At 41.7% G+C, this 25,147-nt stretch overlaps 2 protein-coding genes across 3 annotated transcripts in view; both read right to left on the bottom strand.

Annotated features, from left to right (window-relative positions):
- Window positions 1-1,263: 1,263 nt before the first annotated feature.
- Window positions 1,264-8,760, bottom strand: ddx5 (DEAD (Asp-Glu-Ala-Asp) box helicase 5). Of its 2 annotated transcripts, none has more exons than XM_080724972.1 (13): window positions 8,624-8,760; window positions 6,696-6,879; window positions 6,428-6,524; window positions 5,414-5,547; window positions 5,225-5,290; window positions 4,995-5,136; window positions 4,637-4,797; window positions 4,341-4,513; window positions 4,125-4,235; window positions 3,974-4,035; window positions 3,827-3,886; window positions 2,279-2,500; window positions 1,264-2,041 (listed from the first exon to the last, which is right to left on the bottom strand). In XM_080724972.1, the coding sequence occupies exons 1-13, from the start codon at window positions 8,662-8,664 to the stop codon at window positions 1,611-1,613; spliced, it is 1,884 nt and encodes a 627-aa protein (XP_080581098.1). In that variant the 5' UTR covers window positions 8,665-8,760; the 3' UTR covers window positions 1,264-1,610. The 2 variants fall into 2 exon arrangements, with proteins under 2 accessions (XP_080581098.1, XP_080581099.1); XM_080724973.1 differs by having other exon boundaries at window positions 1,872-2,041; window positions 2,266-2,500.
- A 3,089-nt stretch (window positions 8,761-11,849) lies between these two features.
- The window catches only part of LOC308284493 (E3 ubiquitin-protein ligase SMURF2), an 85,575-nt gene continuing 72,277 nt past the window's right edge, over window positions 11,850-25,147 (bottom strand). Inside the window, exons 16-19 of the mRNA XM_080725113.1 lie at window positions 24,459-24,717; window positions 23,010-23,211; window positions 14,905-14,980; window positions 11,850-14,407 (exon numbers count right to left, since the gene is read on the bottom strand). Coding sequence (XP_080581239.1) covers window positions 14,308-14,407; window positions 14,905-14,980; window positions 23,010-23,211; window positions 24,459-24,717 — 637 coding nt within the window. The 3' untranslated portion in view covers window positions 11,850-14,307. The remainder of the gene's footprint in view (window positions 14,408-14,904; window positions 14,981-23,009; window positions 23,212-24,458; window positions 24,718-25,147) is intronic.

Raw genomic sequence — 25,147 nt, 5'->3', positions numbered from 1 at the left:
ACTTGAGGTGATGTAGCCAATTTATTTATGTGAATCCAAAAAGGATAGCTCATTTTAGTTTTACTATAAAATACACTAAACGTCATTTTAAACGCCTACTGCAAAATGACCCTCAAAAAGTTAGTAGCAAATACATCTTTCAGAAAAGTTTAGAGTTCTTGCAGACATTACGTTGCTTGCGTTGTCACTCCACCCATAAAATACTGCTGTGCTGGCATAGTAGGCCCCTTTACCAGTGTGACCGATAAAACAAAGTTGCTAATCCTCAACTGTCAAGCTAGGGACTGCAGCAGAAAAAATATTTTATGCACAATATGTCAACATCATGATGTACACAGGGATCGGCAACCGTTTTGACATGAAGTGCCATGTTTTTAATTTGCTTGATAGTCCGTGTGCCATGTCAATATGAAGTTTAATTGACACATCGAAAGAAAATACAGCTTTTGATTGTCCATTAACTTATTTTGAAATATTCTTTCACATCAGGATTAGAATAACCCTACACATCTGCCACTCTTTTCAATTTTACTAAATCATACGGATGTAATTTGCATACATATGTGAGGGAATTTATTTAAGACTCAATTTGTAAAAAAATGTATTTAATATAATCCTCGCTCACACGTGCCAGTGGTCACCCTCCCCTGTGCCAATGTTGGCTGCCTACCCCTGAAGGACCAATTTACACTTGGGAACAACTTTCTGTAACTCATTTAACATCTGCAATAAACGTAGGAAGTATTACCGTAGTTAGAATTTGTCTTAATGAAATTATAAATTTAACTAAACCAAATGATAAATGCCAGATATGTAGTGTCATTACTGAAATTATACATTAGCTCTGTCAAATGATAAATGCCAGAACCCAGTCATGTATAGTCTGTAAGATATTAAGACCACTATGACACCTTCTGGTCAGAGGAGGTACTGTAGAACCGTTTCTCAACCTTTTCTACCAGGGCACTTTTCATAGCCAAAATATCCCAGGGCACACCTACATATACGGTGTAGCAATTTTGACCAATGTTTTACAGTTTATGTTATGTAATTTGATTACTTTTGAAACAATGCTCCATTTTCTTTTCTTGCAGTATTACGTTTTTAAGAGTCCTTCACACGGCACAGAGGTTGAGAAACACTGCTATAAGGGCCAATATTTTTGTAATAAGCAGTAATGAAATACATTTAGTTTAACCACATGCTAAAAAATATAAAACAATGACAACCACCAGTTTCAGATTAAGAAATAAATACAACCAATAACTTTTTGGATTTTTATTTGAGGCCATGCAGTCTTTAACATCACCTTCATTGATACAAGTGGAAAAAACCCAAACATATAATTACCTAGTACAAAACATGACTAAACTTGACAGAGGAATGTAACAAATTAAATAGCAAATAGTAAAAGTAATAACAAAAATGTGCACCAACACATGGCTGCACTGCAGACCCTCCAAGGAACTCAATAGAGGTTTGGACCGGTTTTGTAACCCTGTCATGTAAATAAAGATTAAAAAAAAAAGGGGGGGGGGGAATACATTTGCAGGTATAGAACTTAAAGACAAAAAGCAATATGCAATAAATTACTTTACTCTGTGCGAATTTTACTGTGTGAACTGAGGAGGCATTGGGTATGGCATCATGGGCGGTGGTGGTGGCTGCTGGGGTGCCTGTGCCTGGGGGGGGAAGGGGGGGAAAGGGGGATGGCTTGCGCCATTCTGGGCACCACCAAACTGCTGGGGGGGCTGAAAGTTGCTCTGGCCTCCAAAGGAGCTTCCTTGGTTGGCACCAAAGTTTGACTGTCCATTTCCGTTGTAGCTGCCTCCGTTGAAGCTGTTGTTGCCGCCGCCGTTGCTGCTGCCACCCCCGTAGCCTCCATTCTGTGAGCCTGCGCCAAAGCTTTTCTTTGGTCCGTTATCAAAGCCTCTACTGCTATCCCTGTCCCTAAAACTACCGTAGTCGCGCCTGCCGCCGCCGGAATACCTGTCACGGTGGTCATCTCTATACCCGCCACCTCTGCCTCCCCTTGAACGCCCTGGAAAAGACAAGTGTGAAAATGCTTTAAGAAAATTATAAGTGACGTGATGAGATAATGATAACATGGTTGCAGCATAATGGTTAAGACAACAAAACACTGAAGTTTGAGATACTTGAGATAGTTAACTGTGGTGAACCAAAATCAAAACAAAAGACAGGAGGGGTAAAAAAAATAAAGACAAAGAAAAATCTGCAGCTTACACCACAGTTCCTGTATCTCACCAATTGGATTTACCTCCACTGCCTTCAGCCATCTGGAGGAGCTTGGGGTTGATGGCTTGGCTGGCCTCGCGGAGAACAGCAACCAGGTCACCGGCCTGCCTCATGTTGTTGGGTGTGAAGAAGGTGTAGGCCGTGCCTGTCTTTTGGCTACGTGCCGTTCTGCCGATACGGTGGATATAGTCCTCAGAGTTGTTTGGGTAGTCATAGTTGATGACAAATTTTACATCTTCAACATCTGTGGATTGTGTTGTGGCGTGGCATAACAGGGTGAGCAGGAGCGTGCACAAAGACGCACACCAATAAAGAAAAAAATGCCACCACAACAGCCAGAAACAAGAGGTAAAGTTAGAACGGGAATGATTGGATGGGTCATCCTGTGAAGAATTTGCATTAAGACAAAACTCCTGAACAAAAACATTTCCCTGGGGAGACTACGGTGGGAAGAGAGAAACGATGCACACTCCATTTGCTTCCAATCCAGAGGACAACCGAAGCCCAACCTTCAGCCATACAGCTGAACCACCCACAACGATAAAGAACCGATTAGAAGTCTTACCATTTTGGAGTATGCATTCACTAGTCCGTTCCCATTGCAGCAAATGTCCCCACATAATGTCAAGTCACCCTCAGGTGCGCTGCATATACACAGTAGGGCCGCTATGTGTCTAGTGCCTCTTCGTATGCCCAAAGGACTGTGGTCCCTTTGTCACGCACTCATGAGAAGCTTGCTATTAAGGCCACACTGCAGCGTCTTGCCAAGATCTTAGGAACTGTACTAATTTGGAGGGCTAAAAAGGAGCCACTTAGTCTTGACCCATTATGGGAAAAAAATTAAAAATGAAAAAAGATAGTGTATCCCCATTCTCATCCTGGCAAGATATTTCCAGAACCAGAGTTCAGGTGATCAAATGTCTCTCGTTGGCAGGTCTCGACATGACTTTGAAACGCAGGCGAGGGAGGAGTGTGAGCTTGGATTTTGTCCATGGCCGACTTGCGCGTTCCACTGTGACCAGAAGCGCCAGTAGCCATGTCATTACAGAGGTGATGGCATGATCAACCAGACATACTGCTCTTACAACATTAAGTTTAGGTAAACTGCAACACTTACATCACCCATGCTTTAACAGACTAAACGAAATAAAACTTCCACAACTCAACTAGCAGTAGAGTGCATGCGCCCAAACACATGCAGGCAGGGCTAGGTAAAAGCCTGGGTGTGAAGCAGTTCAAACCATTGCCATAGACGAGCGTATGGGGGAGGAACTGTGGCCCCCATCGCAGACCCCCTTTTTTAAAGGCAGGCCAGCACGATATGCTGCACCCGGGGCCCTGTCACCTCTGTATCTCTGCATGACTGGGGGACCCGCGTCTCCCCCAGTCAGGACACCTCCAAGAATCCTCCTTCCCCCTCTGGAGACCTGGGCTTGTCATGCCAAGGCCCTGCCACACAGACTGCTCCTTCAGGTACAGGGAGAAACTCAGAAAGAAGCAGAAGAGTTAAAGAAAGCAAATACTTTCTTTTGAAATTCAATATTAAAAAACTAATCAAACAAAAACTAACCTAGACCCCTGGAGGCAACATCTGTTGCGATGAGGATTGGAGCCTTCCCAAACTTGAACTCTGAAATAACAAAAGCAAACCATTTAAAACCTCAGAATATCCAAGATATATAGATGTTAAAGCCCTAACACAAAGTCTCAAACTTACCATTGAGCACCCAGTCCCTTTCCTGTTGGCTTTTATCTCCATGGATACCCATTGCTGGCCATCTAAAAATAAAGATTGGAATTGTCATTTCTAGATAACTTTACAGCACTACCATTTAGGACATGCTGAACAACAAATCAGCAATACATACCCATCTCTCCTCATCCTCCTGGTGATTTCATCACACTTCCTCTTGGTTTCCACAAAGATAATAGTCTTGTTCTCCTTCTCACTCATGATCTCCTCCAGCAGGCGAAGCAGTCTGCAGCAAACATGAAACAAAATGTGTCAATAACAAGACTCCATAACCAGTGTCAAACAGCCGAGTAAAGAATTTGCAGCCGATGTCACTTTTAAATGTACTCACTTGTCCTCCTTCTCTCCATCATTACAGACATCAACGATCTGCAGGATGTTGTGATTGGCACTGAGCTGCAGTGCTCCAATATTGATCTGGACGTATTCCCTTAGGAAGTCTTCTGCCATCTGACGGACCTCTTTGGGCCAGGTAGCACTCCACATCAATGTCTGGCGGTCAGGCTGTGGATACAGGGCCAATAAAATTAGCGGTTCTTAAATACATAGACATTTCCACCTAAGAATTTCACAACATACGCAAAAAACTAAAAAAAAAAAAAAAAAATGAAGTCATGAAAATCTTACTCTGATTTGGTCCACTATTTTCCGGATTTGTGGTTCAAAACCCATGTCAAGCATTCTGTCAGCCTCATCCAGAACAAGGTATGTGCATCTGCGAAGGTTGGTCTTTCCTGCTTCCAGGAAGTCAATGAGCCTACCCGGAGTGGCAATGCATATCTCCACACCTGGACCAAAAAAAGAGAAAGCAATGACTACACTGATGACACTCAATGAACAAGAACACAATCTGGACCAGACATTTGAACATGCCATAACAGTAAGTCTACCATCAACCCAAAAGCCAACTTTTTAGCATTTTTTATAATTGGTTGATTTCACCAAGAGGAACAATAAAAGGCCCCAAGATGGTGACGGAACATACCTCTTTCCAGATCACGGATTTGGGGTCCCTTGGGTGCACCTCCATAAACGCAGGTAGACTTGAGACGAGAAGCTCTACCGTACTCAGCAGCCACCTGCTGGACCTGCTGCGCCAGCTCACGGGTGGGAGCCAGCACCAAGCACTGCAGAGGAGAAAGTGGGGTTTAGGTACTTCATAATACAATTACATACAACTTATATTCATATCATAGTGTAATTTGTATTACTTACAATGGGACCATCGCCACGTTCCAAAAATGGCTGGTGGTTGATGTGAACAATAGCTGGCAACAGATACTGCAGAGGAAAGAATGTAGTTACTTGAGCATAATCATAGTTGCATAAGAGAAACTAAAACCAGATTGAAGCATGCCAGGTCTAAGCAAAAGAGAACATGCACGTGATGCAGGATGAACTTACAGCAAGCGTTTTCCCAGAGCCAGTCTGTGCAATGCCAACCATATCCTTGCCACTCAGCGCTAGAGGCCACCCTTGTGCTTGGATGGGTGTTGGTTCACTCCAGTTCTGTTTGCCGATCACATCCATCACATAGGCTGTACGGGTGAAAGCAAAATTTAAATCAATTCAATACGATTTAAGACGTTTGTCACATGTGCAATGAAATTGTTGGTGCAACAGCCAGATGGAATACAAGTAAGGTAATAAAGTTATAATACACATGCAAGTATGGTACCATTAATAGTACATCAAGTGTAGCATTAACCTAATGGGCGCTGAAACGCCAGTTATTAAATGTCCTACAGCATCAGTATACAGAAATTGGTGTGATGAATGACCATAGACTAGGTTACAGAGGTATGAGATGTGTACATGCACCCAAAAGGAAGATTTGTGCAATATATAGAGAAAAACAAAACTCTGTTTTATACATACTAGCCCTTACCCGTTCAAAGATATGAGCTCCCAAATGATGTGCAGTGTGTGGGTTATGGGATGTGCACTGTGCACACAGTATATGAGGGATGGAAAGTAACTTTAACTGGTGCTTGCATGATGTAGGAGCATCAATGTAAGAAACCCGTTTCTTTTAATGGCTCCAGAGATACTGTCCCCCCCCCCCCCCCCACCCCTCCCCCCGCCGGCCCGCACGCACACAGTCCCCCTTTGTGTGATTGTGCATGGCCTGAACAACAGCGCCCCTCCCTTAACATGTGTGGTCACAAAAGGTACTGTAGGCTAAATAGATATAGATACACCATAGATATAGATACACCATAAAAATGCTATTATACAGCATACGATTTGTGAAAGTGACAAACGGGCTTCACAGTTATGTCAGGTGTGTTCATATGCTGATGGTGATGCGATTTCAGATCAATGGCTCCAGCCACCGAGGAGAAACGCTGAGACACTCAGACACTCAGACATTCGCTAAATTATATGTTAGATGGCATGTCTCAATCTTTATCTTACATGGGAAAGCAGCCTCGTTGAACTTCATGATTGGGTTTGGGCAGTCTCTTCCCTTCACTGCAATAGTATGGGTTCTCCTGTACGCCTCCACGTCTTGCTGTTATGTAAGAAATCATAAAAGTGAAAGTTTTGACAAAGCACATGGCAGTTTAGGACACGGTAGCTTAACATATCTCAAGTTGCACGTGTTGAGTTACAGCAGCCATTACATCATTATGTAACCATCCCTTAGGCTGACAGACCACACGTGAGAGCACACCATACATACCGGTGCCCGCCGGGCCACATCAGGATGTTGCTGATAGAAGTTCTTCTCGAACTTGGGGAGGTCGTCGAGGTTCCAGTGCTTCTTTCGCAGACGTTCGCCTGGGTTTCCATACTTGTTACCGCCGCCGCCACCTCCACCACGACCGCCTCCTCCACCACCAAAGCGAGGAGGACCACCTCCATATCTGCAGAACATGGACATAGTGTTTTACAATCACATGTGGCAATAATCTGGTACCTAAAGTTGTCATGTGTGCGAGGTGTCCACTATAGTATAATTCAGTGGTTCTCAAAGTGGATTCTAGATTCCTTTAGGGCAGTGTTTCTCAAACTTTTTCATTTCAAGGTCTCCTCTTAACTCTGACTGTACAATTGGTTCCATTTGTACACTGTCAAGAGTTAGACTTGTATGGGTCCATTAAGACCTCCCTAAAGGAACCCACAGAGTCCCTGGAACCCACTTTGAGAAATCTGCTTTGGGGGGGGTCTAAATTGACCCTTACCAAGACTGTAACTCGTGACATTATACAAATGGAACCAAATCCATGTGGTTCCATTTGTACAGTACACTGTCAGAGTTAAGGAAGACCTTGAAATGTAAAAGTTTGAAGACATGCAAGGAAACTTGATCAAATTATACCATCAGTTCTCAAATTTGCCAGGAAATCTGCCAGTAAGATCAGTCCGTGTTAAACTCTAGCAGGAAAACGCAACCTGGCTCATAGATTGCGTCATTCAGTCGGTATAATATAAAGTGCCGTATACTTTCCAGCCAGCAGTTGAACAATGGAAAAAAACTGGCCGGCATTTTGTATCCGCACTCTTGCAGTCACGTGGCGCAAAGCCGGCTAGCCGGCCACGAGGCTAGCACGTTAGCTCAATAGAGGCCCAATAGAACAGAATGTGAAAAATACAAGTGCGTCAACACCAGAACTTCGTTGGTTCTCAACCAGTGGCCCTTTAGGGGGTCCCAGGTGGTCCCCCACTCCCAGCCAAATTATGTAGAGTTGGGTAACCAAATGGACTCCGTGTAGAACTTGTAACTCATGAGCGTAAAATGAAAACCAAAATGAAACCAAATGGGCCCTTTATGGGTCCATTCGTTTCATTTTACGCCCTCAAGGAGTTTAATTGTTGTTAAACATAAATTATGTATTACTCAATATACATGTCTACACAATTACATAATTGCCATGCCAAGTAGAAAGAACATTTCAATAGTCGTCGTCATTTGGAGTTGGCATAAATGTATCGGACAAAGGACCTTCACTCGACAAATAACGGTTTAAAACGAGAGAAGGCTTTGAGGAGACTCTTCTTGGACGTTTTTGTCGAGCGAAAAGTCTCTGCGACGAGTTAGCATTTAGCTTTGATGCTAGAGAACACCGGCCGGGCCGACACGAGGCCAGACGAGGCCTCAGACGATGTTAACTGACCTCAGATAACGCCACAAATACAAATTGAATTAGTCTCATTGTTGTCAATGCAAACATATACATTTAAACGTCGGTTTTGTAAATAGTTACCATGTAAAGAAAACACGTTAAATTGAGTTACTTCGGCAAAACGACACGGTAGCTCGCGAGCTGTTCTGTTTGAAAAGGCAGAGCTACAAGCCCACAACGCGACGCTTTACGGGGCACTGTGAGCTTGAAGATCGGCTGTTTTCATTCAAATGGCGTTCGTCAGCCATTTCTTAAGGCCTCTCCATACTTCGACCGAAATGTTCGGTGAGTTGTGTTTTCCGACGTGCAAATTTCCGAACTCTCGTTCGGTCCAATGCTTTTCAGAAGTCCCGAGGGATATAATTTTATGGTAGAAAAGGACCTTTTGACCGAAAACGGCGGTTTCGGTCGAAGTATGGATAGGCCTTTAGCAAGTCATACGACGACGAAGAAAAAAAGAAAGAGAAAATAAGAAAACACTTACCCTCTGTCCCTGCCGCGGTCTCTGTCGGAAAATCCTGGCATTTTGTAAACAAAGTGAATGTAAAAAACAAAAACTAGACAAGAAAATACTAATAATATGTGTTCTGAGACCGACCGAACCCTGCGTGGACTGTGGTTTCTGAAATGCCGGTGATTAGAAAAGGAGGACCGGCTTTTATTATAGGAGGAGGAAGGAAGTGAACCCCGGTGTATTCATCCGCCCGGTCTATTTTTTTTTTTTAGTCGTTTGTTTCTTTCCATGGTTTATTCAAATGTAACTGGTCAGTGGTAACCAATAACCATTTGCATAGATTTTTTATATTTTTCGTGTATTATTGTGATTGTTATTATTATTTAATACATTATTATTGTTATTTTACACATTATTATAATGCAATAAATATGAAACTCAGCATAAAATGGCACATTATTTATCCTGTTGTCTTTTTTAACTTTAACTTTTTAATTAAGTTTCATTAAACTGTTTTTATTTTTATTTTATTTAACTGCTAAAAATTGGCATCAAGGCTGGACTGTGCTGATAATATGAGATGCATTGCAACGCTTGATAATTAATCACTGAAAAAGAGCAACTTATTCGAGATCATATTTAGGCCTAATGTTACTTTTTGTTTATACACACAAAGTTGAATCAGTACCTGGGCGGGGGGGGGGGGGGGGGGGGGGTATTTTGGGGGACTTTCGGGTGAAACTGTTGTCGCGGACGTATATGTACAAGACTGAAAGTGGTGATCCGGTTAGTTCCTGTGTTATTACTAGAAATGACGTCAGCAGAGGGCGGTGTCGTTGCTCCCTTTTCATTACAAAGGAAAATCAAACAGAAGGTAGATCTAAGCATAGATCTATGGATCTAGGACTAGAGGCATAGATCTATGGATTTAGGACTAGACCTACTTTTGATAGCAATCGTCGTGGCTTATAATATTGATTCCGTGACCACACACACACACACACACACACACACACACACACACACACACACACACACACACACACACACACACACACAAACACACACACTCTGTGTAATTTGGACTGTTTGCACTGCATCCAGATATAATTCCCAGTGGAATTATCAACTTTAATTTAAAGTTTATTTCGCACCTCAAGTTTACTGGAGTAAAATTATTTTAGTACCCAAAGTTGTGATTTTTTAAAGAGAAACAAACATCAGATAACAGTCAACATGACAAATTAGATTACATAGAAGTGTAAACAGTGTGAGGTAGCGATATTTGCAGGGGTCATCATGGTGCATATTGATCATACATGACATAACCATAGGCAAACACCCAACAACTGTTGGCTAATTTCAAAACAACCTTCAACAACTCAATTTTCATAATTAGGTTTGGAGACACAATCAAACATTTCAAGCCTATATTCCATTTGCATGCCTATCTCCCTGGTTGCCCCATACATAAAGCCCTACCCCCATCTGAATCTGGTGAATACTTAGTACCAGAAACTGCTATGTTAATACAGCGTCCCAAAGGGTAGGGGGCTAGGGGCCACTGACTGAACCATTATTTAGCTCACACATGTAAACTCGGTCATGCAAATCACCCTAGTCTGATAACACATTTAAATTCTTGACCCTGGTGTCCTATGGCTAGGCCATTACCATGATCTACTGTAGTCTGAGATGGAAATTCCTTGTAGTGCTGCATTTTACACTTCTCTCTGAGAATAGATATGTATATAGACATGGCATAGATCCCACAAGTCTGGAACACTGTTTGTGTCAGTCCAAAATGTGTTAAATAAATTAGGTTGAGATCTGGTAACTGTGAAGGTCTAGCATAATTATGTTGTTCATACTCTTCAAACAATTCATTGACACTTCATGTCCTGAGGATGGGGGCATTGTCATCCTGGAAGAGATCAATCCGGTTTGTTCAGGCAAGGGCTGAGATGAGAGCACTACGTGGATTGAGTATGTGCAGGCAACAGTGAAGCATGATCAAGGCTCCTTGTACAGCATGTTCTGGGCAGTATTTTTGCAAATGGAGTTGGGAGGTTTATTCAGAAATTCAGAATGTAGTGGCGTCGTCTGATTCAGATTTCAGATTTGTTTTGAAGGGATATAGCCCCTTGAGATGCAGCATTTCATTTTCGAGAGGGTCCCATACTAACATTAACAACATACAAGTATACAGATACATTCATATAGCTTGTTCACCCTCTCCCACCAACCACCACATCATCAGCTGTTAAACAGCAGAAGTGAAAGAAGAGACTGAAGGGTACAATACAAATATATCAATGTATATATCCCTACCAGTAGTCAATTTAGAAGCATAAACAAGCTGTATCAAGATATAACTATAGGGAAGAGATAGAGGAAGATCATTGCAATCAGATGGAGCTTTGTAGCAGAATGACCTTCGTCCAACGTCTTATAGATTTGCGGGACAACAAAGTAATGATATTGCAGGTGTCTTATGTTGATGATGAAGTAGATGGAACCAAATACTGTTTCAAATAAGGACAACTAAAGTAGCCTAAGGTAAATGCATTTAAAAAGGAAGTGAAAAGAAAGACATTTGCTTCTTGCTTTAGGCGGCAGCCAATTGAGTGAGTTTTACATGAGGCAGTGATGAGTTCCATATGATTAGAGGTAGATTCTTATCCATCTTCTTATCTGATGTCACAAATTCAGCATGACAATGACCCAAACATACAGCCTGACTGAACCATGTTCAGCAAAAAGAACAGGGAACCGACTGTATAGCCCCCACAGAGTCCTGATCACAACATGATCGAGTGTCAGTCTGTATAGCATGTAGATAGATAGATAGATGAATACCTTTATTATCCCAAGGGGGGAATTCAGTAGAGATGGAAGCATCTGAGCTAAAGCCAATTTGAGACCATTTCCTGAATCCACAGAAGTGTGAAATTGTCCATTATGTTAAGAACAACATTATGTTGAGCACACATAAGTGTACAATAGGAGAATTGGGGCTGTTTTAAAGGCGGTGGTCACAACACATATTGATTTGATATATTAGTTTTTCCCCCATAAATGCTTAAAACGTTTGGCAGTATTTCCTTCTAAGCCTTTTCTGTTATACAACTCACCTCTTTTTAGCCCACATTCACAAGAGATCAAACTATATATAAAATACATTACATCTCTGGTACAAGGTGCCTTACATCATTAGACAAAGGCAAGTTTAATTAGAACTAATTACACACAAAAATAAAATACTCTTACAAAAATGATAGTGTTAACATACATCAAATTGCATCAGTCAGCTATGAGAGATATAGTCCTGCTAGTGGATCATGCTAAAAAAAAGGGGGGGGGGGGGGGAGACAAAAAACCAAGAGCTGCATCTCAATGTTGACTTGTTAATAAAAAGTTCAGTTGTTCAGGAAGAGGCAGCTGTGGAGCGATACTGAGAGATGTAGTGTAGGAAATAAACACTAGAGTTATTTTTGTGCACAGGACTTGAGAGTAAATGAATGTCGACTTATAAAATTGATCAGTCCATGTTACCTATCTGACATAGAGGTCGTCACCAAGTACATGTGGCAACCTGGTTCTGTGTGTGTGCAATTCTTTTTTTATTTTAAGAAAAACCTTTTCTACTTAAGTTAAAGATAAATTACACTTTGTGTGATCCACATAAATGAACAATATCTTATTACTGTACAAAGCACCATCTGAGGACACTTCTCACTTTGCATACACTTGTCTACATTAAAAAATAACAAAATGAGCTACTCATTTTTTTAAGTGTATGCAAACCGTCAGAACAGTCCATGGTCATAAGAGATTGCTAGACAGGCAGCATAATTTAGAAAACATTCAAGAGTTTTTGTGTAAAATCATAGAAAATCTGTGTTCTTGAAATTAAAACATTATTGGTACGACTGCTTAGCTGGGTAAAAAGTTCATCTCATTCACAACATGTTTAACCAAAAGCCCATGTGGAAACACAACAGCATTATTAACCATCTACTATGGGCAACACAATGCAAATTAACATAATCTGTAGGCCACTCAATGTGGGTGGGGTCAGAATTTGTGTTTAGCGTGTTCCTGAAAATATAAAACCTTAACGTGACATCTCCTGAGAATGTGGCTACCTATAAGTCTGCATGTATTGTTTTCTTTTGGCCACAAACAGTTTTTGGGGGGCAAGTAATGTATTTTAAATTCTAGCATTAAGCTGCGAGATAAGTTTGCCAATAAAACGAACATGTATGTTACTTAGCACCACATGGCTATGGCCATAAGGTAGTAGAGGTTGTTTTTGCTATGTCGACAGACAACACATACAAAATGTCACTATGGGTTATCTTTTCGTGTTCCTGGATTTTGAACAGATCACTTGGAAATAATGTGTCGAGCTAGTGGAAATAATGTAAACCCCAAGGACCGAAGAACTACAAAAAATTCAGAAAGCACGATTTTCACAGACCGTCATACTGTATGTTGTTGGAGGGTATCACTAACATTTAAAGGGTCAGCTTAATGTTTTCATAGATTCAAAACTATTATGGCACTCAGAGGACAAAGTGTGTTTTGATCTGCCCTTAAGACATACCACTCCACATAGGTAGGAGAGAGGCTAGATAAAGATTTCAACCACAGCAATCGAAGTGAACTTCATTCAAGCTTAATTCTGCTTTCACAAATTGTCTTCTATAATTTAAACAGTAACACTTAACATTTAAAAGATTTAATTTTTTTCTTTCTGGAATAATGTCAAAGGGTTTCTGGAATATAACAGCAATAAATTATATATATATTTATATATTATATATAATTTTAGTGTTTCTTTTTAATTTTCCCATTATATAAAAATAACACATTTCAAGCTATTCATTCATTTCTTCTTTTTCTCTTTCTTTTTTCTTTCGTACAAAACCTATTGTCAGACATAGGAAATAGGTTTTGACTGGGAATGCAGCGCTGGTTGTCAGGTTTAGATCCTTGCTGCGGTCTTTGGAGAGGGTTGTAAACATTGGGTCACATTTGCTCTACTTCTGGATACAGCCTCTATAGTCTTGTCTTTAGTTCTGGGATGCAGTATTCGCTGTCCAGCCGTGGTGCTAACTGAAACCCCCTCATAAAGGCACCAGGAAGGCCTTCACACCAAACCCCCCCGCCCAGACTCTCTGCATCCATTATGCTATTAAAGAGTGTTTTTGGGTGGTTGTATTAACCAGCCATAACCCTGTACTCTGCCAAACCAGTCTCGTTCACGTGGGTTCTGAGTGGACTGACACGTTCTGCATGGTATGATGATGCATTGCTACATGGAATACTGTCTATTCATTTTAGATGCTAAAAAAGGAACTTACAAAAGAAAGGGAAGAGTCAGCATTTTTTGCAGGTTCCACAAGTTAGTAAATAGTCTGAGTTATTAGCAGCTGTAAAGGTCAGTTTTTAATAATAATAATCATAAAAAAGTAGAGGTGGGTGTGGAGAAACTCAAGGCGAGTCTTGCCAAATGTTGTGGCTTTTTCTGGCCATACCCGTGCCTCCTCACCAGGCCTGGCCACATGTCCCTGGTGAGTATGGGAGTCTTGGGCTCACGTGACCATGGACCACCCCCTGTTGAAATGGACTGATTTGTGGAGAGGTCCAATCACGGTCAAACTGCGTTGTTCCTGGTGCTCGCAGATCCTCCCGTCTGCATCTGTGCGTCACTCTACAGCGAAGCCACAGGTCTCCTCGATGGCAGTGAGCAGCTTGTCGTATAATTTGTCATAGAGCTCGTAGGGAGGAATGTCGATCCGATTGAAACTAGATGAAGACACGGGCAGAAGAGACCTTAAGTTGACAGGTTTTGCAACAGAAACCTTGTGTGATGAAGCAGTTAATATTCAGAACATGTTAAAACATCATAAATGTTTATGGATGGATACACAAAGCACAGTCATTAACAGAACCCTGCTCTGTTCAACATAAAGTTTCATAGCAGTTGTGAAGTGAATTATGGTTTAAATGGATTGAATCCTAAAAGCGTTATATAAATGCTATGTCTAGATTCACAACTATCTAGGTTCATTACAAAGTCTTTCCCATCTCTAACATATCGTCACTCTCGGGCAGAAACCTTGTATCTCCAAGTTTCAAATCTGTATATTATTTTCGCAAAGACACACAGCTTCATCATACAAGGCCATCGCACAAAACAAACGGTTTTGGACATACAAGGTTTCATACAAGGTTTCCACCCGACAACGACGATATGTTGCATTCCATGAGCAGCATAAGACAGTATTATATTGTGGACTCACCAGGTGTGGGCTTTGGGCAAGTTGTTGGAGCTGGCATCAATCTGGTGGATGGTGAAAAGCCGCGGCCCAGCAGCACCTGTAACAAAAATCTACAGTTAATCTAAAGCCATGGTGCACAAAATGTGGGACCAGAGGCGGTTCTAGGTGGCCTCCTCATTATACACCACTTTATGCATTCGGAAATATGCTCCAAGAGCACTGGAATGCACCCGGGCCACAGCCGTGGGGTACTCGTCTCGTTCTTGAGTAAAAATGCAAAGCACTGACAAACCAGTTTTCTAAGCGTCTTAACTGACAAGACAAGACATTACAATTGGGGATGCACCGAATTCTTGGCCGATACCGATCATTGTTTAAAATAACAATTTAGCCGATGTTTGTGTTGCATGAGTTGTAAAAAAAGACCCCAAAAACCTTGTATCAGTGAACTGTACTGTCCTGTAAACTTCTAATAAAGTATTCAATCAATCAATCAAAGCTTATAGATAGATCTAAGCTGTTAAAATAATCTATTCTCTTGTAGTTACACCAAACAGCAATTTTATTGGTTAAAAGATATCTTTCCATTTGTCAAAATGAGGAGTAGACTCTCAACACAAAAGGAGAAAGACACAAACTGCCAGGCATAAGGCTCAATACAAACTTTGCAGGAGTATATTTGAGCCTAAAATTGGTTAGTGTTTATCCCTTGTTTAGCCTTCAGTTTAATCCTGTAATTTATTCGACACCCCCCTACAAACCCCCTTTACACACTTTGGTTTGGTGGGGAGCTACCTTAAGTTAATGCAGACTTTGATGTGAGACAGAATTGTTGACACACACACACACACACACACACACACACACACACACACACACACACACACACACACACACACACACACACACACACACACACACACACACACACACACACACACACACACACACACACACACACACACACACACGGGTATAGAGGTTTGCATAAGGGCCCGTTCACAATGAGCCGAACCCGGGGCCGAGGATCCCCGACAAGATTTCGGGAGGACCCCCCGGGAAAATCGTTTGGTCGGCCCCGGAATCGGTCTTGGGCTTGAACAGTACCCCGACACGATCGGATTATGTTAATTAGCTTTTTTATGACCTCGGGACTCGTCGGGAGCACTCACGATAATATCAAAAAAGCTTGATATTGTCGGGTCATCGGGTAGGAATCCTTTACAGTTATTGTCGTCTGAATGAGCTCACGGGATTGCTTCAGATTATATGAAGCCAGCTCCTCCCTTTTTAGGCTGCGCAGAGTGTAGGCTATTCGGTCACCTCACAATAGAACAGCCTACACTTTTATTATTATTATTAGCCTACTTACTTTTTACTTTAGCCTACTCTCTCCCTAAAATGTTGTAATCACTTGTTCAAAAACGTTATAGCCTATAGCGTTCCTTTTCTTCTTCTGCGCAGTCATTTGGCGACAAGGCAGTGCATTCTATCGCCTCACGAAAGCCTTTCCCCATATAGGCTATATATAATATATTTTTTATATTTATAAAAGATAATATTAATCACCATTTGAAACGCCTGTTTCAAATAAGCGCACGGTTCAAGCGCCTGGGCCGTTATTTCTTATTTGCAATTAATATTATCCTTATTATGTTTTATATAAGAGCCCGGGCTATTATTTGTTTGGTTGTTTGGTATTATTTGCTATTTATTCAACTTAACTGGTCATTTATGTTGCATGGCAGTGGTGCGCTGAAAACAGCAAATCTACAAGCTCACAGCAGTGCTGTGACAGCACGTTGCAAGTGCAACGCACCGCACTCACTGTGCGTCGCTAGGGTCATATGTTGCATGCGCTGAAAACAGCAAATCTACAAGCTCACAGCCCTGTGGACAGACACTTCTAAAAATGTATATGCTGCCCAGCCCAGCCCAGTCAGACGTGCGTCGGGGAACAGATTGCCAAAGGACTCCAAAAAAAAGAGAGAGGAGTCTGCTGCTCTCTGCCACTGCTGGATCAGAATAACTCATTACCTGTTGCTGCCTCTTTTTATCCAGTCCGCATTTTGAAGAAGTAATCCATTATTTTGAGGTGCAAGGGGAATGTAGAAGGCTCAATACTATAATGGTTTAATGTCAGGAATGGATAGTGGAGTGGTCATGTCAGCGAGTCAGAACACCGCAGCTGCAGGACTTCTGCGCTAATTGGGTCGTTGGCTCGTTGACTACAGACCTAGATGTGTGTGTGTGTGTGTGTGTGTGTGTGTGTGTGTGTGTGTGTGTGTGTGTGTGTGTGTGTGTGTGTGTGTGTGTGTGTGTGTGTGAGAGGACGCGTCGTTCATGTTCAAGTTCAAACTCTCACGCAACATGTCGCTTTGATGTCATGCAGAATGTAATGCAATTTCCTATTGATCAGATACACACCTGAAAGTATTCACGCTGATTAACAGTTAATTTGAGCAGTGATGGTAAAAGTAGGCCTAATCAGTGAGAATGCTTTCAGGTGAGCCTTTCTCCGGCCAAGTAAAAAAAAAAAAGAGAGAGAGATTAATAAACTTGAACTCTGTCGGTCCACCGCCTCATCCAAGCCTTCAACCAACTGTCCAAAAAGGAAAATGGACATGTATGGTTCATTTAGTTCCATTACACTGTCAGGGTATTGCATATCACCTAAAACCGGATTAATTCTTCAAAATGTGGACTACATCACATCACAGATGCAGCACTCAAGGTAATTAAATGTCAGACCAAACCTCACCGTTGTGACTCCGACCAAGCCAAATATATTAGCCTATCTTATATAAATATAATAACGATATTATATATCCCCACGTGTGGGGAAAGGCTTTTTTGAGAGGTGATAGAATAGGGTGGTAGAATAGGGTGGTTGGGCCCATTAAATATAAAAAAAAACTCTTTAAGAGGCTGCGCAAACAAAGAAAAGGAAAAAAAAGCAAAGGGGCAAATACACGTTATAGCCTACACAGTAGGTCTATCTATATGTAGGCTGGTAACGTGTCCGTTGGCTTCACGCTGGTCGCAACGACTTCACTTTTAGCGTTTCTTGGTTATAGACCTATTCATTCTTTATTTTTTATTCTATTGGTCGGCAATGTGCGAGCCCATGGCACCATCCGCGACCCCACGTTGGGTCGGGACACATAGTTTGAGAACCGCTGCCACTTTCTCAATCCGTGGAGGCTGGAGCCTTGTTTCTTTATTCAATCAACTGCCAGAAAAAATAAAAGTGAGTGAAGAAAGAGAGAGAGAGAAAAACACTCTTGATTTTATCCCTCTTGAGGGGGCGGAATTTTCATTTAGTCGCGTCTCTCATGGCACCACCCCCCCGAGATCGTGGGTGGCTAGAATCGCGAGACGTCGGTCTCATTTGTAATGGTCTGAGATATTTCACTTGGCACAGCGGGATATACCGGGCCCGATCGCAAGATAGAGGATCGCTGTCGTTTGAAATGAACACCGATAAACCCCCGGGCACGACATCTGATCCTACCCAACATCGCGTTTAGTGTGTGAGGCTCTTAACTGAGCTGGGTGGTTGCACGTTCTGGTGGACAAGATTTGCAGTGAACACACATTTTACATATACACCAGACTCATTTCAATATCTTTGTAACACACAGCTCAACAAATAAATCTATTAAACAAACATATAATGACTTAATCGGTGCAGTTATTTACGGTGCGGTATGCTTGCATGTAGTGACAATCAATGTAAAGTGAAAACATGCATTTACATTTCTAAAACAATATTCCATCCCTTGATTTGCTTGTATATTTTAAGTATTATTAAGTTGAAGTTGAGATCTGAAGCGACTCTGAAACTACTGTAACAAGGCTGCCTGCCTGCCTGCCTGCCTGCCTGCCTGCCTGCCTGCCTGTCTGTCTGTGGGGAGTGGCACACTGCATGCATATTAACATATATAATGTGCTTTTCAGCATATGAATGGACCAGGTGTTCTAGTTGTTTAGTACTTCTTTTCAACCGCAGTTATTGACAACGAGTTTAGGAAGAGACACGAGACAAGAGAACCAGAGAATGGTCAGATATATATATATTTCTTGTCTTTTAGAACTGCGTGACAATGGTGAAGAAAAATCTAAACCAAGTAGCCAAGATTTGATTTGAAACTGGATCAGGTGCTATTATTAGTATTTCTAAAGTCCCATAAATTGTTTAATTATTGTTCAAAGTGCACACTTTTCACCCCAGGTAGTCAGAATTTATCCCACCGTCTTAAATTATTGTCTCATTCTTTGTTAGGGTTTATTATTATAGTATTGACTTATCATTTGCATTATTCTAATTATCAGCATATAATAAGACAAGCACAATGGTGTTTTTGACTTATTTTTGTTATCTATTTTCAAAGATTTTGACAACTTTTTTTTATTACAGATTTCAAAAATAGATCTACAAGTTTGAACATTAACTAGTACATCAAATTAAGTGTAAGGCTTAAAGGGATATTTCACTTAAAAAAAAATCAATTATGCACACATCAAGGCTGCCATTGTTACTACATCACTTCTCACTGTATATGTTCTTTTCATTCCAGATAATTCTTGCTTATTCAAGTTGACGTGACAGCCTAAAGAACTGATAAAGTTGCTGTGCACAGTACCCCAACTTTGGTCACAACGCAATACAAAAATGTATTCACCACCCATGCTTAATGACTGGGGGTTGTTTAGCATTGGTCCATGCTTCCCTGTGTGGAACATTGCCTGCAACTAGGACACATTTCATATTATGCCGAAAACCAATGCAGAGTATTAGGAAAATTGTCACAGTGGCTACTGTGAACGTGGGCACGTGCAAAGCCTGCAAAGTTGAGTCTCTAAGCAATATTGTTTGACGTGTGTTCCCAGGTGTAGCTGTAGGAGTGCAAACACGTTAATTTATGACCCCTATGGCTGCTGGATGGTGGGTGAGCTGCCTGACTGTCAAACAGGAAGAGCAGTGGACCCAGGGGTGTCGCACCAAATTCTGGGCCCTGGATACCTTAACTATTGAAAAAGAGCAGATATACAAGCTCACAGCGCGGCACTCTGTGCCTTGTAGATCTGCTTTTTTTTAAGAATCGTGCAAAGTCTTTGAATATTTCCTTCTGAGATTTTTTGAAAAACCTATGTTTCTATGTCAGTGGTGCTCAAACATTTTCATGTGAAGGACCCCCATAATGATATGTATTTGGCCACGGACCCCCGTCTCAAAATATTTAGTTACAGGGACCCCCCCCCCCCCAGAAGCAAATTTTGAGTTACAAATGTTCGCTTAAAAAAGATTTGCACACATTCTCACGACTTTTCAAAAATAGCAGATCTACAAGCTCGCAGCGCGGCATGTATATCTGCTATTTTTAAATAGTTAAAGTATAAAATAATTAAGGCCCCTCCACCTTGGGCCCACCCTAGTAACTCAGTCTCACTTTCCCCCCCCTTGTGACGCCCCTGAGTGGACCACAGTGTGCTCTGCATGTCTGTCTCTCTCCCTCCCTCTCTCTCTCTCTCTCTGGGCAGTGGTGTCTGCCAGGATGGACCCACTGAACCACTCGACTCTGCTCTGACTCAGGGTTCAGTCGGGGCCAGAAAAACAGTGACACTGACGCACAAAGAGGAGCACAGAATCTTGTGAAGATATTTGATTGAATAGAACAAGCAGCACCCACCCCTCCCTCCCTCCCGTTGTGCCAACACAGCTACTGAATAGGAGAGAGCTCTGCTTTCAGGAGAGGGATGATCAGTGTGGGAAATGTAAAAAAGTGAGTGCTCCACCTTACCTCCCACAGTGTAGTATAGGGGCCAGAGAGCTCTTTACAGGATAGGTAGGCTCCTTTGATGCAGCGCAATATTTGTCTTTATCTGTTGTAATCTGTTTCCACTTGAATACAGATATATTGTTGAGTATTTTTTTTTACATAAATTGCTGTCATTAACAGTCATAAGACATCACCCTCCTTTCGTTTAAGTAATCATGTGACTGTTACCATGAGATGTAAATGTTAACAAAAACAGTATCATTCTCTGAAGAAAACGTATTTTATTAGCCTAACACATGAATGAATTGAGTAAAATATTAAATTATGATTTTAAAAGCACTAGACCTTACCCGTTCGAAGATATGTGCTCCAAAATATGTGCAGAGTGTGGGTTGTGGGGAAAGTTACTGTAGCTGGTGCGTGCGTGAGAATATGTGGGAGCATCATAATGTAAGGAGCAGCTCATGGAGGAGTGTATATTTATGATGGATACAAATAATTTAAAATCATTTTTAGGTGAATAGAAGTATGAATGCGCTTGCTCCACATAGTTTTTTCATACCCGTTGGAAGATGAGACACACATCAAACGCACCTGGTAAAAGCGAGAGAGAGAGAGAGAGAGAGAGAGAGAGAGAGAGAGAGAGAGAGAGAGAATGCACATTCCTAACTGTGAGAGAGAGGGGTGTGTGTGTGGGGCTACAGATCCCATGGCCTGGAGGAACGGACCGTAACCCTGACAACAGGCTAAGAAAACGCTAATAAACAGCTTTAATTTGGGAGAAATGAAATTCGGGCTCCGTAACTGTGAGAGAGAGGGGTGTGTGTGTGGGGCTACAGATCCCATGGCCTGGAGGAACGGACCGTAACCCTGACAACAGGCTAAGAAAACGCTAATAAACAGCTTTAATTTGGGAGAAATTTAATTCGGGCTCCGCCACCGTTGGTATAATGCTAATGGCCAATACCATGTGAACTTTGGGATCAGTTGCTGAAGCGAGTGAATAGATAAATGTAGATAAGCGTGAGCGTTAGAGCGTTAGAGCGTTAGAGCGTGAGTGTGTGAGTGTGTGAGTGAGTGAGTGAGTGAGTTTGGTGGTTTATCTGATAGATTACTTAAAAATATATATATTTTAGAGACTGCACAGTTGCCTCTAGAGGGCGCTGTGGACTGTGGGGGTTTGGAGAGTTGTAGAAGTGACAGAATAGGAATGATTTGTCTGTTAATAAAGTTGCTGTCTTAAACCTTATGAGAACAGAGAAACAATACAGAGTGAGTGTGAAGATCTCTAAAGTATGTTTGCTACTACCTCTGCTATTAAAAATGCTACAATATAATAGACAAATTGGGAGCGGGTTGAGTCTTAGTATAACATCACTGCCATGTGCCAAGAAATAGATCTACAGCACTATAGTAGTACAGTACTATTTTGAATGAGACATTATCGTAGTCTACAACGAAGGATTTGTATTGATCTTGCCTGAGCTTTATTCAGCTATTTATAGTCGATAGGATGCCGCGGGGTCCACCCATAATTCTGATGGCTTGCGGTGCCAACGGAAACAAATGGCCTGTGTGAGTCTATTTGGTTCTATATGGACCTATCGACTGGCCGCTATTCCGACAGGCAGGATCCGCATAGAGACGCAGACCTGTGTGGATCATGGATTGTCTTTTATAATCAGACTACTTTTCTTTTTTTAATGGGGGTGCTGGTTGGACTTCACCAATGTGAATCTGTTTTTTTTTTAATTATCAGCAAACATGTAGAACACCCAGCAATCTACTGCAGCCGATGCTTAATCCAATTTCACTTCCAATTTTCACAAAATCTGTTTGGTTTTGATTTATGTGACGTGACTGACCACTTATCTTAATGTGGGACGTGATGTTTTATTTCATCACAGAGTTGCACATCATATGCACATAAAATAATAAATAAATCAATGCAGTGAGCTCGGAAATCTCACGGTATCAATACTGTGGCTGTTTATACCACGGTAATGCCGTAATACAGTATACCGTTACATGCCTAAAGGCGTTGTATGAATGCAGCCATTATGTTTTCTAAAAAGGTAAACAAACATGGCTGCCATGTTTGAAAGATGGGGTTGGTATGGGGGTCAAACATGCAATTTTGCGATCGCGATCACGCCTAGTAGATAGAAGGAAGTCCAAAAAATATTTTGCAAAAACGGCCCAAAACTCGGGAAACTCTGGCGTGGCGGCGTCAGATAACGGGAATAACTCGGGAAACTCGGGAGTGTACAGACAAAGAGTTAATAGGTTAGCCTGTCAGATGAGGGCCAGTTGGGTCTTGCAGGCCTGTGAATCACACTGTACCTTGCAGTGCCTTGAAGCCTTGAAGGGGGACCCTGGAGGAGCCGGTGACAAACTGCAGGAGGCGGGCCCTGCGCTCCTCGTCGTACGACTCCACCGCCTTCCAGAACCACTTGACGATGTTGCTTTCGGGAGTGCAGTGCTTAAGCCGCGTGTTGGACTTCCAGTCCTTGATGTCTATTTTACCAAGCCCGCACACAATCAGCTGCAAGGAGAGAAGAGAGAGGAATTAAAAAAAAAGATGATTCCAAATGTATTCCGACATAATGGATTATAAGGCCATATCCTGTAGGCTGCGTCTTAGTGGCCCGACTAGACACATAAGCCATGTCGTTGGAATGCAGTTGATATTACGCTAATTGTATATATGTTATTGAGGTAACTGTTTATCCCCCAAAATCACAAATAAGTCTGTGTGTCCAAAAACCTAGTTACTGCACTCTGGCTTTGTAAGGCAGTATATACTATTTATGTAACATTATTATTATTATTATTATTATTATATTATATACTTTTTTTTTTTTTAAAGATTTGTTTTGGGGCTTTTATGCCTTTATAGATAGGACAGTCGACTGACAGCAAATGGGGAGAGAGATGGGGAGGGACAAGCAGCAAAGGTCGTCGGGAACGGGACTCGAACCTGCGACATGCTGTCATGTGGTATGCGCCTGGACTGCTAGGCCAGCAGGTGCCCCATATTATATACTATCTTACACTAATATATTATATTATATCTTACAGTAATATATTTACTATTACTACTTTTAATTGCTTGTATCACCCCCTCTGTCTTTCACGCCATGGAGACAAGTTTCCATGGCAGTTTTCCGTTGCCACTGTCGAAAAATGGCTTGCTCAGGGTGGGACCGACGGGTCTCTGCTTTACATGTGAAGTGTCTTGAGACAACTTGACGTGATTTGTGATTTGATTCAATTGAAAATGTAATAGAATTTAACCACATGAACCCTGGCATCCCTTTGGGTATGCCATTATAAGCAAACTTTATCACATAAGTCATGTTAGGTATGCTGGAGTAAGTGGTAGGGATGGGACGATATGAACATTTCATATCACGATTATTGTGACCAAAGAAATCGCGATTTATGATATTATCGCGATAATCAAAATATCCCCAACATCCATTATCCTGGGGCGGTTGAGACGCGTTGTGAGCTTGTAGATCGGTTATTTTTTGGCAAAGAGATTTGGTAGAGAGTGAAAAAAAGGCTATCAAGTACGTATATTATAAGTACGTTTTACCAATAGAGGGTTTAAATGGTACAGGATATGCAGCTCCGGCAAATAAAAGGTGAATTGATACCAGTGCGTGACGGAGGACGATTTCATGATGAATTAAATCTCCACGATACGATTATCGTGAGTGGTTTTTATCACGATAAACGATAATATCGCTTATCGTCCCATCCCTAGTAGGCGGTGTGGAAAAGTACCTCGAGCTCCTTCTCGTCAAAGGCCTTGAGGAGGTGCTGGGGGATGACCTCGTTGAAGCCCTTCTGCAAGGCCAGGAACTGGGCCTCGATGCCCCGCAGGAAGCGCCAGTTGACGTACAGCCGCACATACTCCTTCTTGGTGTCCTGGGTGACAGGGATGCTCTTGCCATTGGGCTTGAGCTCGTGCTGGATGATCTCACCGTACGCATTGTGCTCCACGCAGAAGGTGTGGTCCAGCACGCCCGTGATGTCGTTGTCCCTGAGAACAATAAAACATTGACAATGTATTTTATTATAATTTTATAATTAACTGCTGTAAGACCTAGGTAATGTCTCTAGGCATTACTGTCATTCTCTCCTATAATGGTTGTTTTAATGACATGACATGTATAATTGTAACAATTTCCCTTTGTGAATAATTATTCTATCATAACTTGCCAGCTCTTTGTACAAATTCAGGTCGGGATAAAAACGTTATGCAATCAGGAGCGAGAATTCAAAGAATAAAGGATAAAGTAGTGAAATTAGAATGCCTCCATAGAAAAGTTCAGTTCCACAGAAAACATGCAAATGAGTTTGTCTCCAGTCCACATTGGCACATCTTCCCTTTCCTTGTTCAATTCCCAGGAAACATTTAACCACTCAAATCTTATACTTAACTGACCTTATTCCCATGGAATACACTAGAT

This window comes from Nannobrachium achirus (genome assembly GCF_963921795.1).
Source record: "Nannobrachium achirus genome assembly, chromosome: 4".
In the NCBI taxonomy this organism is placed as follows: domain Eukaryota; kingdom Metazoa; phylum Chordata; class Actinopteri; order Myctophiformes; family Myctophidae; genus Nannobrachium; species Nannobrachium achirus.
Note: the sequence above shows the minus strand (reverse complement) of the source record. Positions and strands in the feature narration are given on the sequence as shown.